Consider the following 16,637-nt stretch of genomic DNA (forward strand, 5'->3'; position numbering starts at 1 on the left):
ATTGGCAGAGCAGACATATATTGAAAGGACATATATTAAAGGAACAAAATGCAAATTCTTCTTTCAGATATTGATTACTGTGATGCTTGTAAATGGATTTTTCTTCCTTCTTTTCTGTCTTTATTTTTAAGCAGCCACTGTGACTGATCCTGCATGAGGGAAGAAAGAGCTGCAAGTGTGGGCAGCAGGGGTGCAACTTGCACTTGACAGGCAATGAGAGAGATAGATTGCATGAGAATCACACTGCAGGGTTCTGAATCTGATAAGTGGAATATCAATTTATTCTTATAGTGGTGAAAAAACATTTTTGTGGCAGTGTTTTGAGCCAATAGGAAAAGTAGCTATTTTCTAGTGAAAAATTATTCTGTAATTATGTTCAGCATAAAGTAGTGAGTGTTGTAGGAATAGACATCCTCATAGTAATATTAGTCAAAATATTGTTACTATTTATCTGCTTTGGATTGTAGATGTGATTATTAGTTATTTGACTGTTTCATTTATTTTAATCTTTTTTATGTTTAAATTATTTTTATTCACTTGTTTTTTATAAATCAGTAGCATTAAGGTGCTCTCTAATGAAAACTGTGGTTTTTTAATTGGACTATCAAATGTAGGTAACAGAAAGCATCATATGATGCAAAACAGATTCTGAATTAATAACTTTGAATTCTCTCTCAATAATAGATACATAATCATTGAAAAATTTAAACCATTACCCTGCCTTGCAGTTTTGCAATTGCTCAACATGCTGAGACATAGGACCCCTGTTTAAGTGATGATCAAATGAAATTATTGCACTTTTCTTACTATTAGGGAATTTTGGATTCCTGTTCCTTAGCAAACTACTAAGAATTTAGGATGTGACACAACACTCTGGTTAGTAGATGTAGTTCTTAAAATTAGGTGTATTGACTGAAGAGAACTATTTGCTGCCTTAAAAAAAAAGGTTTCTGCTTTATTAAATAACGTGTAAAAGAAAAAAGTGATTACTTTTGCTTCTTGGTTATCTGTTTTAGAAAATGTTGAAAAATGCCTGCATTCCTTTGGAACACAAATTGATTTTTTTCCAGTAGAACTAATACATAGTGAATATATTTATATTCAAAGAGGTAAACTCTGCAAGGCTGAGTACACACACAAAATCTATATAATGTTTTGTCTTTGTAAAGTAGAAAATTATAGGTTCGAACTGTGTTTAGTAATTCTTTTGGCTTTATAAAATGAAAAGTTCTGAGAAAAGAAAATAAATATCTCTAAGAAATTCTTAAAACACTGCATTGTGCCAAGGTCAAGCACTTAGATTAGCATAAAAAGCCCTTGTGAAAGACATCTGCATATCTTGGTGATCAAAAGGTGAAGTCTAAGTTTATAAGTTTATAAGTTTATACACTATTAAAAGTCTTTCTAAAATAATACATAATTGCTTTACCCCAAAGTGGGGGGGGTGTGTGTATATGAATCTCAATTTCTTTTGTAATAGTGCATATATGTTGTATCAACTAAAATGTGTATTCAATTTTTTGAAGCTTCAATTCTGGAATGACTTAAAATTGTGAGCATCCCATGTAGTCACTGAAGCTGTTCAAATCTTTGCAACTTCATTTCTGTCAGTTTGTGTTGTGAAAAATTTAACTATTGAATATTGAAGACAGGCTCCCTATTAATTACATGGAAGCTGGACTGAGCAATGCAGAGCACAACCAATATGGTGAAATCATACGTTCTCCTTTTTATTCCCCGAAATGGCCGGTTAAATACAGTTTCAGATAATTTACAGTTACAGGTGTTTTCTAATTGGTATTCAGCATAAAAAGGAATGCAAACAATCTCAATTTAAGGTAGATACCATAATTTCACTTTAACTATCCTATCTAATACATAAACACCCCTTAATCTAAATTTTAACTGCGCTACAGGTTTATCTACTTCCACACAGGCCCAAACCTGGGGCCCGTTTTCAGATAGCTCAGATCTCGTTACAAAATACCTCATATCCATGTTCTCTAAGAACTTCTGTTACAGAATATTAGTGAGATATATAATGGAATGTTTAAGGTTTTATCGAGTAAAATAAAGCCTCTTTTTTTTTAATTTTAGTAACACTTAAGTAACTTTGTAAGGTAGGAGATCCTTAGTTTCTTACCATCTGTTGAATGAGTAAAAGTGCATATATCCACTGAAAGAAAGAAGTAATTTTTAGGTTAGTTCTATGAAGTACAGGAAGTCCTCTAAAAACTTGAATTAGGAAAAATGGTAGGTGAGTTGATAAGGTTAAAAATTATGAAGTCAATGGTAATTTTTCATGATCTCTAATCTTTGAAAACAATATCTAGTAAAGGAAGTATCTTTATCACTTAAATGATGATACATTTTCATACAGTTTCAAAATAATTGAAAGACCTTTTGCTGTAGCTTTACTGTTCTCCAATTCTTACGTTGGAGGTCAAAACAGCTATGCTGAAGAGCCACATTAGACATCCTATGATAGGTGAATCATTCTGCCATGTGTGAACACCTGCTTCATCCAAGGTTTCCTTCCAGCTTATGCTTAACTTGTGAAACCATTGTTGTAATCTTTGCTCTGTAGTCCACTTTATTCAAGTAGTTTTTACAGGATGCAAAGGCTCTGTAGGCAGAATACAGTCTACCTGGAAGTATAAAATTATTGCCCAATGGACACAATATTTAGCAGGGACTAATTTGCTGTTACACAGGACTGATGATACTCTCCATCTCTTTCCAGATACTCAGTGGGTCTTTGCTGGCCAGACAGTTCCAAGTATAATGTATTGACTTCTATAGCTCATTGAAATGGACTGATCCTCAATGTTGTTTAAACTTCTGTCTCTGTTTTTGCTTTTATGATTTTATAACTTTTCATATTTGTGGTTATTTTTCCCTCCATTGCTGACTGACCTTGTTCAACAATCTTTGTTCTGTCTGCAGTTTTACCTTTCTTACATTTCATGGTTCCACACTACCTGATTTCTGATAGTTCTTCCTCACAATTTAGTAGTTTCCTCAGTAGTGTATGCCAAGGTTATCCATCCATGCCATATTAAAACCTCAGTCCTTAGGAAGAAGGCTAGGCACTTAGCTGTGAGATAACTGGGAAATAAATGCCATTCTTCCCTATTCTTATGGCCTGAACTGCAGATACTTGTGGGGTGATGGAGTGTGCTTTGCTGCTTCATTGACCAGCATGCCTAGAATTCTGAGACAGGGAGAATATGGTTTATGCTCAACTCTTACCTTTAGTGGGTGAGCCTAAAGTTTTGACAGCATCTGTAGCTCAGGACTTCTAAGTAGGATTTGTAGAATAGGTAGGAATAAAAGGCAAAACATTCACAGAAGTCATAGAGCAAATGAAAGTGTGGGGTAAAAATGGTAAATACTAATTTGTTTAATAGTCTTATTATCTAGGTATTTATGCAAATGTGCCTCACTAATTTCTCTTGAAGTGATTTTATCAATCTGCTAATTTGAACAAATATTGTGATAGAGTTGTTACAGATGTTAAGGGTCAGCTTGCACCTCTGTCTTTAGAAAAATCTGAGTGCATGTTTTCTGTGACAGAATGTCACCCTGGTTTTGAAGACTTTTCTAAGCCTTCTGAAATGTTCTTCATATAAGAGTCAGAAATTTCACCTTATCACACTTTCTACTATAAACACTGGCCATGTTTTGCTAACTGTCTTTCATTGTTTACATATTTCTGAGTGAGAAGAGAAAGGTGATTGACAGTTAGCTTGACCAATGTGGATTGAGAGGTAGAATTCCGTCCTCCAATCCACGAGCACCATAAGAAATGTATAAAACTGAGTTTTGTAAATAAACTCGTCCCTTTTTTCCTGCTTCACTCACCAGTGTGTCCTCATGTAGTTCTTTCCGTGTCCACTGTGACATCAGAAAATGTCTATTATGTACAGGATTGCTTTCCACATCTCCGGCATTTGCTAAGCAAAATCTGCTTCAGCTATATGTGTGTGTGTGTATTTCTAGTTATATATACAGGAAATGCATGGAACTAAATCAGATCTGTAGTAGGCATATCCATAAATAATATTGGACAGGAAGTTCCACCTGAATGGACCTCAGTAAACTTGCAAATGACACCAAGCTGAGTGGTGCTGCTGACACTCCTGAAGGACAGGGTGCCACCCAGAGGGTCCTGGACAAGCTCCAGAAGTGGCCTCATGGAAAACTCATGAGATTTAGCAAGGCCAAGTGTGAGGTGCTGCACCTGGATTGGGGCAACCCTTGATATCAACACAGGCTGGGGGATGGACAGATCGAGAGCAGCCCTGCCCAGAAGGACTTGGGGATACTGGGCACAAGCTGGCAATGTGCCCTCTCAGCCCAGAAATCCAGCTGTATCCTGGGCTGCATCCCAAGCAGCATGGCCAGTAGTTGAGGGAGGTGATTCTCCTCCTCCACTCCATTCTTGTTAGACCCCACATGGAGTGCTGCATCCAGCTGTGGGGCCTCCAACATAAGGATGTGGATGGGATGGAGCAGATTCAGAGGACGGCTGCAAAGGGCTGGAGCACCTCTCCAATAGAGACAGCCTGAGAGTAATGGGGTTGTTCAGCCCATTCAGGAGAAGAGAAAACTGGGGAGACCTTGTAGTACACCCTAAAGGGGGCCTGCAAGAGATCTGGAGAGATTTTTTTCAAGGGCATTTAGTGATGGGACTGAAAAATAGTAGGTTTAGATTAGATACTAGCAAAGAATTCTTCCCTGTGAGAGTAATGAGGCACTGAAACAGGTTGCCCAGAGCACTTGTGGATGCTCCATCCCTGGCAATGTTCAAGGCCAGGCTGGATGGGGCTCTGAGTAACCTGGTGTAGGGTCAGGTGTCCCTGCCCATGACAGGGGGATTGGAATGAAATTATCATTAATGTTCCTTCAAACCTAGAACATTCTATGATCCTATGATTTCTGTGTTGGGGTGCAGTCTTTATTTTTTTGTCTTATTAAAATGGTACACTTGCGAACTCATTCAATCTACCCTAAGACTGGTTATCAATACATACAAATATCTTACCAACAATGTTAATTTATTTAAGTTGCTAAAATATATTTTATTTTGATGCCCACATTAATCTTACTAATTTTTGTTCTCAGTTAATTTATCTCAGTTTCAGTTGTTATTAGTTTATTCAAATGGATTTTTCTTCTATTTGTTAGAAATAATGCAAAGTAAAGAATGAAGTGAAAATAATATATTCAAAAAGACTGGCAGTAATGGATTGAGAGGTTTTGACATTTGAAAGAAACATCTTAGTAGTATATCGACAACTATAGTTTTCTTCCAAGAGGCTTCTTCATGAAAAGGCAACTTTGAAGGAAATTCAGGCAACTCTAAATAAAGCAATTAAGATTTTATGATACAAGTGGGTTTTCTGATTATGTTAATCTGACACAGCCTGATTGTGTCCCCCTAAAGGCCATGGCAAAGCATAATCAGGCAGACTCTCTAAATTAGAATCACTCTAAAATCTCCTAAAGATGCAAATGTAGTTATCAGAGAACAATTACAAGAGTTCTTTCAAAGATTAGTTTGTAGTAACTCAGACTTTTTTCGACCAGTGTGTATTTGAAAAAAATGTGTTTGAGATTATCAAATCTAGCTATAAAATACCCTTTTTCAATTAAATTGGGCACTCATGCATTTTATAGACATCATTAAATAAGTCATGTTGCCAAAGAGTTGCTCGAAGCTAAATTTCAAATAGTTTACATTAAGTATTCTCAAAGTATTTGAAGGCACAATCACTGTGTATACAGGAAGGTAAGTTTATGTATGCAAACAGGTACATAGGCTAGAGTTATTGGGCAGATTGGCTAATTATGTTTCTAGGCAGGCATGCACAGTTTGGTGTATGCAAATTAATGCAATCAGAAGCACTGCTGGTAAATTAAGCCCATATATTTAATTTTACCCTTTAGGAGTCAACACTATCAGATAATGCGGAGCTTGCATTCAGTAATAGTTATTTTATTACAAAACAGGTACCAAAACCTTTTCAGGAAATTTTCAGTGGAAGAGGTTGACTTTCTCATGACATCATATGTTTAATGTGACCACATACTAACAAGTGCAAGAACATTTATAGTGATTGCAGTAAAACTGCAAAATTAAATGACAAAATTTTATTAGCTGCAAGTTGCTGTGATCTGGGTCTTCTTCTTGCATATTGAATTATGATAAATATAAGGAAGAAAAGTTATTTGTTAAAGTGAAATAACTGCCTTGTTTGCTATTTTTTTCATGTCATAACATTTTAAAATGTAAATATATATTGCTATATCTACATAGCTCACATAAGTAATAACTAATTATATGCATTATAGTTTTGTACCTGTTTCAGGATATTATTGACATACATCAATGATCATATCTCAAGATAATTTTTATCATCACAGTAATTTCTCAGTTATTTCCATGTCAGTAGTTTGTGTGATCATTGCCTAATTGTAAAAAACATAACTCCAACACCTGGTTACAAGGAAATAGTCAACAGAAACAAATCTGATGCAGTTAAATAATGGTGAAAGGAAAAGTTTGAGCACGTAAGTAAAATGCATTATTCAGGTATTTTGTGAAATGCTTGTATCTACCATAACTAGCATTAAAAATACTTTTAATTGATTTTTCATATTTGCCTGTCAGTGACTGACAGTCAAAAAGAGCTGTTCAGCAGCTTTGATGATACAGTCCACTTTCAGCATCATTGTACTAAAGCTTCTGAATAGATATCCATACAAACCATTCCCATGACCAGATCTCTGGATTGATACCTTCAAAGTATCATTTTTTTATAATTTCTTTATCGTTATGCCTCTCAGTACAATTTTGGAAAAATAGAGATCTATCTGTTTTTTGCAAAAATATTATTAGTTATATAGAAGCCAATTTTGGTAACAGTGATCTGTTGAAGGTCTCAGAGGAGTTCTGTGTAAAAGAGGAAATTTGACACTCTTCAGCTTAAATGAGTGCTCTGGGTCAGTTTGCATTTAAAAGCCTAACAAAGCAGAGGTTAGTTGAGGAAGGTAAGTTATCTGATTATATCAATTTCTATTTTCTTCATACCTTTCCACTCATCAAAGAACTGCAATTTCTACGTTCTGAACCTGTTCTAGTTTCCATCGTCCTTGCGATGCTGAGACACCTCTTTTCCTTCACGTGATTTTACTTCTCTTCATCTAAAAGGAGGGTTTTTTCTCCTTTTTCTGTCTTTTCTTGTCTTCATCAAGGGTGTATATATACTAAAACACTAAGCACCACTAGTCCTTTCTTTGATATATTTTAGGCATCTACACCAAGTCCTTCTGTGTGTCTGACAACTTCTACTTCCAGTCTGGTTTTTGCTGATGCCAATGAGCTTCTCTCTGTTGACGTCTTTTGCAATTGATTTGTACAGCATTTTAAAGTTACTGTGTCTCTGATAAACAGAAATTGCATCAGGTTGATAGTTGGGATGCTGGTCTTGTCAGTAGCCTTAGGCTACTGGGATGCTTCTGGATAATTGTGAGCTACAAAAGTAACAAGAAGTTAGAGAAAGATGCAGCCATCTGTATAATCTAATAATGCTGGAACTCATGTTGAATGATTGGAAAACTCTCAGTCAAGTGGAAGGAGCAGCAGTAGTCTGATTATTACTACATATTGTACATAAGCAAAAATACAGTTCAACTTTTTTTTACTGTAATAGAAATTAGATGGTTTTTCCTTTGTCTTCAAATTATGCAACTCATCAGAAAGGATTGTTACATGTTAATAAAGGTGTTATGTTTGAATTGTTTCCTTTTTAATACTTCCTGGTGGACAAAATATCTTCCTGTATTGATAATTTATTACTTATTATGCTACATATAACTAAAGCTCTTTCTGGCTTTTTCAATAGTAACCGACAGCTTCTGTGTACTGTGTACAGCATCTCACGTTCTTGTTTACACTGTAAAAAAAATCTGTGCAGTTCAAAATTTCATAACACAGCATAACCTGAATGTAAACTTCTATGATTCCTGTGTGGTTTTTTTGTGGGGGTTTTTTGGTGGGTTTGTTTGTTGTTTTTGGTCTAAAAGACCATATTTACAGCTAAAATTATTCACAGCATGTTAACATTAGCATGGCTTGGAAATGGGCTTTTGTTTTTTGTCATCACCAGTTTACTGTTAAGTGTGCTTTTAGCCTTTTACTCTGCTCATTATAAAACCAGAGGATGAAGAGTTTCTCATGTTTCTTTCTATTACTCCAGACAAATTCTCAAACAGTGATTCATTGCTAGCAAAATAGTTCTTGATTATCTGTAGGTGAAAGAGTTCTGCTCCATTAAAGAATATTTGATTTGAGATTTTAGAAGTTTGAGCATTTGTTTGTGTTTGATAAGTCATTGCTGTATTCTAAGTGTCATCAGTTTTAGGTTCCTCATTAAAATCCCTAGAAGAAAAAACCCAGTATAAAAATCATGCTTTATTTTTTTTTTTATTTATTTCTATGCAAGAAGTAACTTTTTCATGTATTTTTAGGTCATAAAGGAATTGTTTCAGGATACAGTGGCTGCTAAATGCTTTCACAGTTGAAAAAAAATGGTAAAATTAATGAATAAGAATTAATTGAAAGCTACAGAGAAAAAGCATGTCTGTCTGAAGGTGGCTGTATACCACAAACTGAAAGCTATAAAAATACTGTGAAGAAGCATCAGTAACTTATTTTAGACTTTTAGTCTGACCCAGCGTAGCCTTTTCCTAATTTGAAATAATCCATCTAGCTCTATGTATGTTTATATGAGGGTACACATATATGCTTGTGTAGATTGATTATGTGCTCCAGTGGATTAACTTCTTTTTTTCCTTTGAACTTTATATTTAGTGTTGACTGAATTTTGCAAATTGTAAACAATGACAGACAGTGTTCAAAGTGTGGCAAACAGTAGGACCACCTCCCTGTTTCTATAAAGGTATTTATGATACAGTTCTCTAAAACCTAAATGTTGCCTCATAAAATACCGGTGTTGATACAATAGCTCTATTCCTACTGTTTAATAACAAAAAGAGTAAGTGCCAAGTAATTCTAACATCTTTCACTGATCAATAAGTATAACGGTCCCCAAAGCATCATCTTAATAATCTTTTTCTACTCATATGTCTTAGAAAGTGAAATAACATGCAGGCATCAAGTACCACTACAGCGAGTAAAGTACCAAGGTGAAGAACTTTATGCCAAAGACATTAGCAGCCTTTTATGTAGAAGAAAACTTTATGGTTCAAATTCTGTATGGCTTACTGTTTGTAAAGGCTCATTAAAATACCCTGAATGTGTTCTATTTTTACTACTGCTTATCAGAATTACATACTTTTTGTTTACTTACAGTATGAAAGAGGCTGGTTTCGGCCATAAAGAGTGGAGGGGTGGTCCCATTTCATCAAACTGCAAGCAGTGTCCAGTAGTTTATACCAATCCTGTTTGTGGATCAGATGGTCACTCATATTCTTTTAAGGTAAGAACTGAATAAAGCACTAAATTATTCTTTCATTGTTCCAGTCAATTCCAGCTCTTGGGAATAAAATAATATATTGTAACACAAACCAGTATTTATTTGTTTTGGCTAAAATATGTATTACAGAATGCAACCTACAACAGTTCTAGTATTTTGTATGATGTAAAAGCAAAATGGTAGCAAACCCTAAGCAGCATAAACCAGTAATACCTGGAGCAGCAGAGTGTGAGAGTGCTCCACAATATAACGGAGCACACTGAGTGCTCCATAGTGTGACAAGACACCATGGCAGAGTTTTGAGTAAGCAAAAAAGTGTTGGGTGTCTCCAGCTGGGGGTAGAATAGATATCTTAAGTCAGATTTCCCAGTTGAGCATTGAAGGTGTTCTTCAAATTCCAGGCTCTTAGACATAGAGGTAACATACCCAGAAAAAAAAAATGTAATAATGTAACCGATTGTTGCATGTCTTTCCTTGCAACAGTGTATTATGAGTTTTAAGATCATAATCAATTCTTCCTTTTCTAGTCCTTAACCCTCCTGTCTTTTCTCTCATACATATTTGGAGGTAAAATAATTTTAAAATGTCACTGTCAGTTTACCCAGTCTTGTTTGGATGAAATATTTTGTGCTGCTCCTGCTGAAGTCCAAAAATCCTGGAACTGCATTAGTACAGTGCAGAGATGAAATTGTGAGTTGGAGGGACTTCATAATGCTGAAAACAGTTTAATTTGTTTAGCATCCTTCATTAAAACTTTGAGCAGAAGAATGCTTAGCCATCATTAACAACTGAGTCTTCTTTAATAGAAAATAGTGTGGGCTCTTGATAAATCCATTTTTCTCAGAAAGAGCATGTAATTCAGCAGTGTGAAAGGAGCTCCTGTATTCTGTCTTACTGACACTGTGTCCTTACACTAACAAATTGTTTCATTAGTAGATAATATCCAGTGCTTCAAGAGAAGTATAATAATAGATTAAATTGATGAAGATGAAGAAGCTCTGTGGTTGTTACTTATGAAGAAAAAAATCCATATTGCATTTTAAACAAAATACTTTAAGGATATTTCCTAGTATCTAAAGATTTTAAGCGTTTCCATAATTTGGGGTTTTTTTTTGCATAATCACAAATTAATCACATCTGAAGTTTACACATCTGTAGTCACATGCAATATTTACAAAAAAGAATTAGTTTCCAGGAGGGACTGGGTGTTGGATCGAACACCAAGTATCTTTTCCAAAGTGTCTTGGGTTGAAAAATGTAACCAAAAATGTGTATTCTGCTTTCATCTGTTGAAACCTGTTGGGATATATTGTTCTTCTCTCCTCCTGCACCCATTCTCCTCCAAGGGACATCACCTGTGAATGGGCCATTTAAGGCCTCTCACATGACTGACAACATTACTTCATTCCGTTGTGAGATGCTCCACTCAGTGGGAGGAGCCAAAGCCTTTCCACCAGCATAAAACCTCCAATCCCAAACACTAAAGCAGCCGGTTTTTCCACTGAATCCTTGGAGGAAAGACCGGACCCATCTCGCTAGCACTGGACCCATTTTTTTTTCTCCAGAGTCATCTCTACTTCACAGAACAACATCTGTTACTCCAGGAGGACTTATTTGGACTGCTTCCAACACCCTGGCAACAAGGTGTCAGGCCGTATCTCTGACTGTCAGGGTTTTCTAGGACTTTTGTTTGTTTGCTTGTTTGTTTTTTGTATTACTGCATTTGTATTTTTTTAATATTCCTAGTAAGCAACTGTTATTCCTATTCCCATATTTTTGCCTGAAAGCTCCTAATTGCAAAATTGTAATAATTTGGAAGGAGGGGGTTTTTATGTTCTCCAGTTTTCCCTGACAGATACCTGTCTTTCCAAACCAAGACACAAGGATATTTTATTCATGATAAACTAAATGGTCAGATTTAACTAGTGCTTCCTAAACCCTGACAATATTTTATGGCTTTTATCTTAAATCTTACATTAGAAAATGTTTTTCCTACTAACTTGAATATTTAGTTATAGGGATTTGGTCTAGAATCTTAGTTTTCCTTTAAAGAAAGCAATTAAAAAAATTCTGATGCTTACATCAGGTTATCTGAGGCCCTACAAATGAGTTCTGGACTCTGGCGTAGCTAAAAAATACTTCCTTTCATTGACCCTGTGACTTTAATTTAGGAATTTGAAAAGTATTCTGATTTTTATTAACTGTAATCTCTTGCCTATGTTTTTTTATAAGCTAAAAGTGTGCTGGTATCTTACTAGACATTAGGTGATGCTGTCATTTAGTATGTACTTCCATTTAAAGGTTCAGGCAGTCTTTAATTCTCAAGTCCAGGCTGCACACAGATATAATACAGATGGTAGTCTCTACAGTTTTGCAATTTAAATAGATGAAGTAGATAAGTTAATATAATTAATACTGGATGAGCAACGTTTTTATTTTTTATATACTGTGTACTTCATTTATTGCAGTCTCTCCCTAAGTTCTTCCTGATGTAATAAAAAGATCACCCCACTTTAACCTCATTGCTTATTTCCTATTTTACCATATAGGAATGCTGTATTCTAAATATCTCCATAGGTAGAAGTGACCTTTCTGGCCTCTCACAGTCTGGTCTGGAGTAGACGTACAAAAGTCTATAAATATAGATAAGATGCAGATATTTTGAAATCAGTTGATGCGTTAAAGGTGCAGCTGTTCAAAGGGAATGATGAGAAGTGAGTGGATTAGACACACTGTGCTCCCATTCCAGTGCACTGTCAGTGCTGCAGTCAATGCTGCAGTATGTTAGCCAACCTCAATATCCCTTGCATGCGAACAATGCAGAGGTAATGTACCCTCAGAGGTATTCTACAATATTGTACTTTTGTCTTCCACTACCTTGTAATGGTAGATTTCAAATCTCAGCTTACTGAAGAAAAATGCTAAAAATGTTTATTGCCACAGAATCTCTATATTAGCCTATAAATATTTATCTTTATTTCTTTTCAGTGATGTGACGATTTCGTATTCTGTGCTGACAGTTGCATCAGAACAGAGGTCCTTGCCAGGTTATTTCAAGAGCAATGTTTTTAAAAAATTACTAAAGACAAATATTTGTGTTCCTATACTCCAGGCAAAATTTGTTTCATTGTGTCATCAAGCTCCAGTAGGAGTTTGTACAGCACTTTTCTTGTATTTAGAAAGCATTCATCAATGACTCTGGAAAATTTTGTATAATACATTTTCTGATAATAAGTCATTAAATAGTAATAGTATTGTAGAACACAGCCAGGCAGTTGACATTTGAGAGATGTTTGCTCTTTTGGGAGTATATCCTTGCTTTTCAGGACAAGCCCATGAAACACTTGAATTACGTTATGTAACTATAGATATTTCATGCGTTTTGCTTTGGAAAGCAAACAAGCAAAAAAAGATGATATAATACGTGAACTGTCTAGAAAGAAAAGTTACCTCCTAAATTGAGCTTTTCCGGAGTATTTAAGGATTATTTGTTTCCCGCTCATTTTTGCAGTCCAGGTTAGGTTTACTGTTTTCTCAGCTCACAATTAGTCTCATGAAGTCAGTGTAAAAGAAAAGTAGCAGGTGTAAGATATTTGTCCCTAGCATTGCAGGAGTGTTGAAACAAAAATATTACATGCTGAAATGTTGAGTAATCACAGCGAACATGAATTATTGTGCGAGAAGAAATTCAGTTTAAAGAGATTCTGCCATCTCCTTGGCATGGTGGTGGTACAATTTTTACTTAATGGCCTTTAAATAGTATTGCATGTGTTCTGCAGCTGGTCTGTTTTTTACCTTCTGCATTTCTCTAAACTTTGGCATTTGAAAGTGCAGTATGCATTTTTACATTAGGAATTCTCAAGAAGTGCTGTCTCATAAGCCTTTAGTATCCCTATATACTTGACATTCTCCATGAAAAACACAGCCTGTTTGTAGCTTCATCTATCCTGGGATTAATAGGGAAATAAAAGGATATGAAGTGCAGCTCAGATGAGTTGTTTTGAGGCAGCAACCCAGCTGCTGCCATTCTTTCACCCAGGGAGGCAACTCACTGCTGTGCAGCACACGCTGTAAAGCTGCTGGTGTAACTGGGATGATGGTGATGCTCAGGCTTGGATGCTTCTGCTGGAACAATTCTCCCATATTGCAGTATATTGTAATTGGACTTTCAGAAAAATGGCCAAGAGGAAAAAAAAATATGGTCATGCAAACAAATCTTCTTTTGAGTGGATTTTGCATATTTTGATTTTAGCTCTGCTATTTGGTGTAATGGGCTGAAGTTTTCTCTCAAGTTGAATGCAGTTGAAAATTAGTCCCACTTCAGCAAAATCTAACCTTAAATAAGATCAATGAACAGTGCTTGCAGTATTTTGAAAACACAGCAGAAATAACTTAATCTTTAAATTATGCCCATTGTCCCATGTTTTTATGCCAGAATCTCTTTGGCAGTTTTATTGTTAGCAACAATTTGCTCAAGATGGCTTCATATTGATAGTGGAATTTTTATGAAATATGTTTTCTCCTACCTGTGAAAGCTTTGTCTTATTGATGACAACCATGTATGTATAAATAACAAGAAAAAATGTCTTCCAAAAGTAATGGGTCTAAACTAGCTTCTCAGACTTAGATGCAACCTGTATAGGAAAGAAATCAGAAAAGAAGATAAAAATCTTGAAAGACTCCACAGATAGGTAGGTGGATTTAGATATTTTAAATATTCAAATACTTTCCTCAGTTTCCCAAATTACAATTCCTTTCTGTGGGGAGGTTTGAAAGAGTTGGGGATAAAATTGCACTATGTGAAGGAGTGAGTTTACTACTCCATTCAAGTTTCATTTATCATTTTGCATGAATCTGAAACAGATTTTTATTCTCAGGGCATCCCACGTTTAACATTTTTCTTTTTAAAATCATAGCTATCTTTACTCATTTCAGGTATTTCAAAATTTTAACTTAATAATCTGTATCTTTTAGCAGTGTGTTTAGTGTAAGACAGCTTGTTGCTAAGAATCAAAAAAAATACCTATTGGCATTTTTAATCTTTGTTGTTATTTTAATGACTTAAAATAAGAGTTAATTAAGGGTTATTTTAAATCAACTTATATGGATTTAAATTTATTAATTAGTGTATTGTGAGCTTTCAGGTCACATGCCTCAGCTGTTGAAAGTTCTTTTCTACTTCAGGAGAGATTGCTAGAAACAGAATTGCTATTACATAGTAAATGAAAGTATTTTTCACAAGCCTGATTTAGTGTATGTCAGTCTTACTTCTTAAATTGGCCTAATCCACTATGCCTTTCCATTTTTATCTGATTTGTTACTAAGCAATCTGCTGTAGACTTAGCTGTCAGTTGAAATGTGGCCAAAAATAATAACGTTAAATCATTGCCTGTCACCTTTAGTAATAAAACAATGTAATCTCTCTGAAATAATTTTCTTGACAGCATACAGATACTTTACTTTTGCAGCTGGAAGAAGCAGCTTCTTCCAGGTGCTCTACCAGCACTGATTTCTTTCTCTAATAAAAGTAGATTTTGTCAAAAGGGACATATCAAAATTAAGATTTGTGTCTCTAGCCCAAGCAACACCCAGCCAAAATCACCCCGTTCTAAGTGGAAAAATCTAAAACCTTCTACAGACCAAATCTGGGTTGTACTGTTACAATGAACTTGTGGCTGAGGTACACTGACAAATAAAAAATTTGTTTGTAAATGGGCGGGGGGGGGGAACAACCCCCAAAAAAGCCAACAAACCATGGCCAGCCCTTCTTCTGCCCCAATCTCTCACCTTAAGAAACTCCATAAACAATGAAAACCCTGTAAAAAACTTTTCTTGAATGACACTATAAGATGACGAATAGACAGTGAGAAAAATAAAATGTGTCATGTTTGATCCTGGAGTACACTTTGTGTTTTTACAGAAATAGTAGAAACTGGTTGTTGATTGTTTAAATGCTTAAAAAAGGCAAACAGTGAAAAAAGAAGGAAAGGAGATTGGCTGAAGCTGGAAAATCAGACATAGATGGGTTTTGCCAGTAAGGCCTGAAATTTTATCTGGAACCTTTATATTGATAGGATGGGGTATAAAAAAAAAAAAAAAGGGCAGAGTGTAATATCATAAGGGTGACTAACTTTATTTAATCCAGATTTTTAAATAGGCTGATGTACTAAAAATTCCAAATTATATCAAATTATACATAACTGATCTCCTCTTTATCTACTGCATTCAAAAGAGCTGCTAAAGCAGTAAAGAAAGAAGACAGTAGCTTAGATAACAAAATACTTTACCGAAACTTTAATATTTTGAAATTCTGAGCAACTCAGTATTTCTTAGACTATGATGATGTATTTATATGAGTAAGAATTGAGTTTGATTCCCTTTTTCATTTCCAGAATATCATGTTCATTCAATATAAAATTATATATTGAAGTTGCATTAAGAGATACCTAAACTTTAATACTTCAATTAAAAAAAATGCAACTTTATGGACTGAAAAGTATTTTCCAAAGGCTTCGTCTACGTAATTCCTTTAAATGGAGGTGCACCTCAGAATGAATGAGATGCTGACCAAGAGCTTAAGGGTCAGGATTAAGGGGAGACGGGAATCAGTGACATTTAAGTGGGGGAGTGCTACAGGCCACTCCACCAGGAAAAACAAATGAATGAGGACTTCTATAGACAGATAGGAGCAGGCTCACTTTCACAAGCCCTTGTCTTCATGAGGGATTTCAGCTGCCCTGTTGGAGGGACAACACAGCAGGGCATAAGCATTCCAGGGGTTTCCTGGAATGTATTCATGAGAAATTCATTCTCCAGGTGATAGAGGAGACAAGAAAGGAGAACTACAAGAGAGTTGGAGAGAAACTTTCTTCAAGTGCATGTTGTAATAGGATAAAGGAGAATAGTTTTAAACAGACCATGAATAGATTTAGGTTATATATTAGGAAGCAATTCTTTACAATATAGGTGATGAGTCACTAGCACAGGTTGCCCAGAGATGTTGTGGTTGCCCTATCCCTGGAAGTGTTCAAGGCTAGCTTAGACGGGCTTTGAGAAAAGTAGGTTTATTTGCCCGTAGCAAGAGAGTCTGAACTAGATGATCTTGTAAGGTCCCTTCCAACCCTCAAACATAGG

The 16,637-nt window shown here is 35.4% G+C and overlaps 1 protein-coding gene across 1 annotated transcript in view; it reads left to right on the plus strand.

The window, feature by feature from the left end:
- Nucleotides 1-16,637, plus strand: part of SPOCK3 (SPARC (osteonectin), cwcv and kazal like domains proteoglycan 3) — a 215,418-nt gene that overhangs the window by 113,642 nt on the left and 85,139 nt on the right. Inside the window, exon 4 of the mRNA XM_063424260.1 lies at nt 9,380-9,506. Within this exon, the coding sequence (XP_063280330.1) occupies nt 9,380-9,506 (127 nt within the window). The remainder of the gene's footprint in view (nt 1-9,379; nt 9,507-16,637) is intronic.

This window comes from Prinia subflava (assembly GCF_021018805.1).
Source record: "Prinia subflava isolate CZ2003 ecotype Zambia chromosome W unlocalized genomic scaffold, Cam_Psub_1.2 scaffold_2cwr_NEW, whole genome shotgun sequence".
Taxonomy (NCBI): domain Eukaryota; kingdom Metazoa; phylum Chordata; class Aves; order Passeriformes; family Cisticolidae; genus Prinia; species Prinia subflava.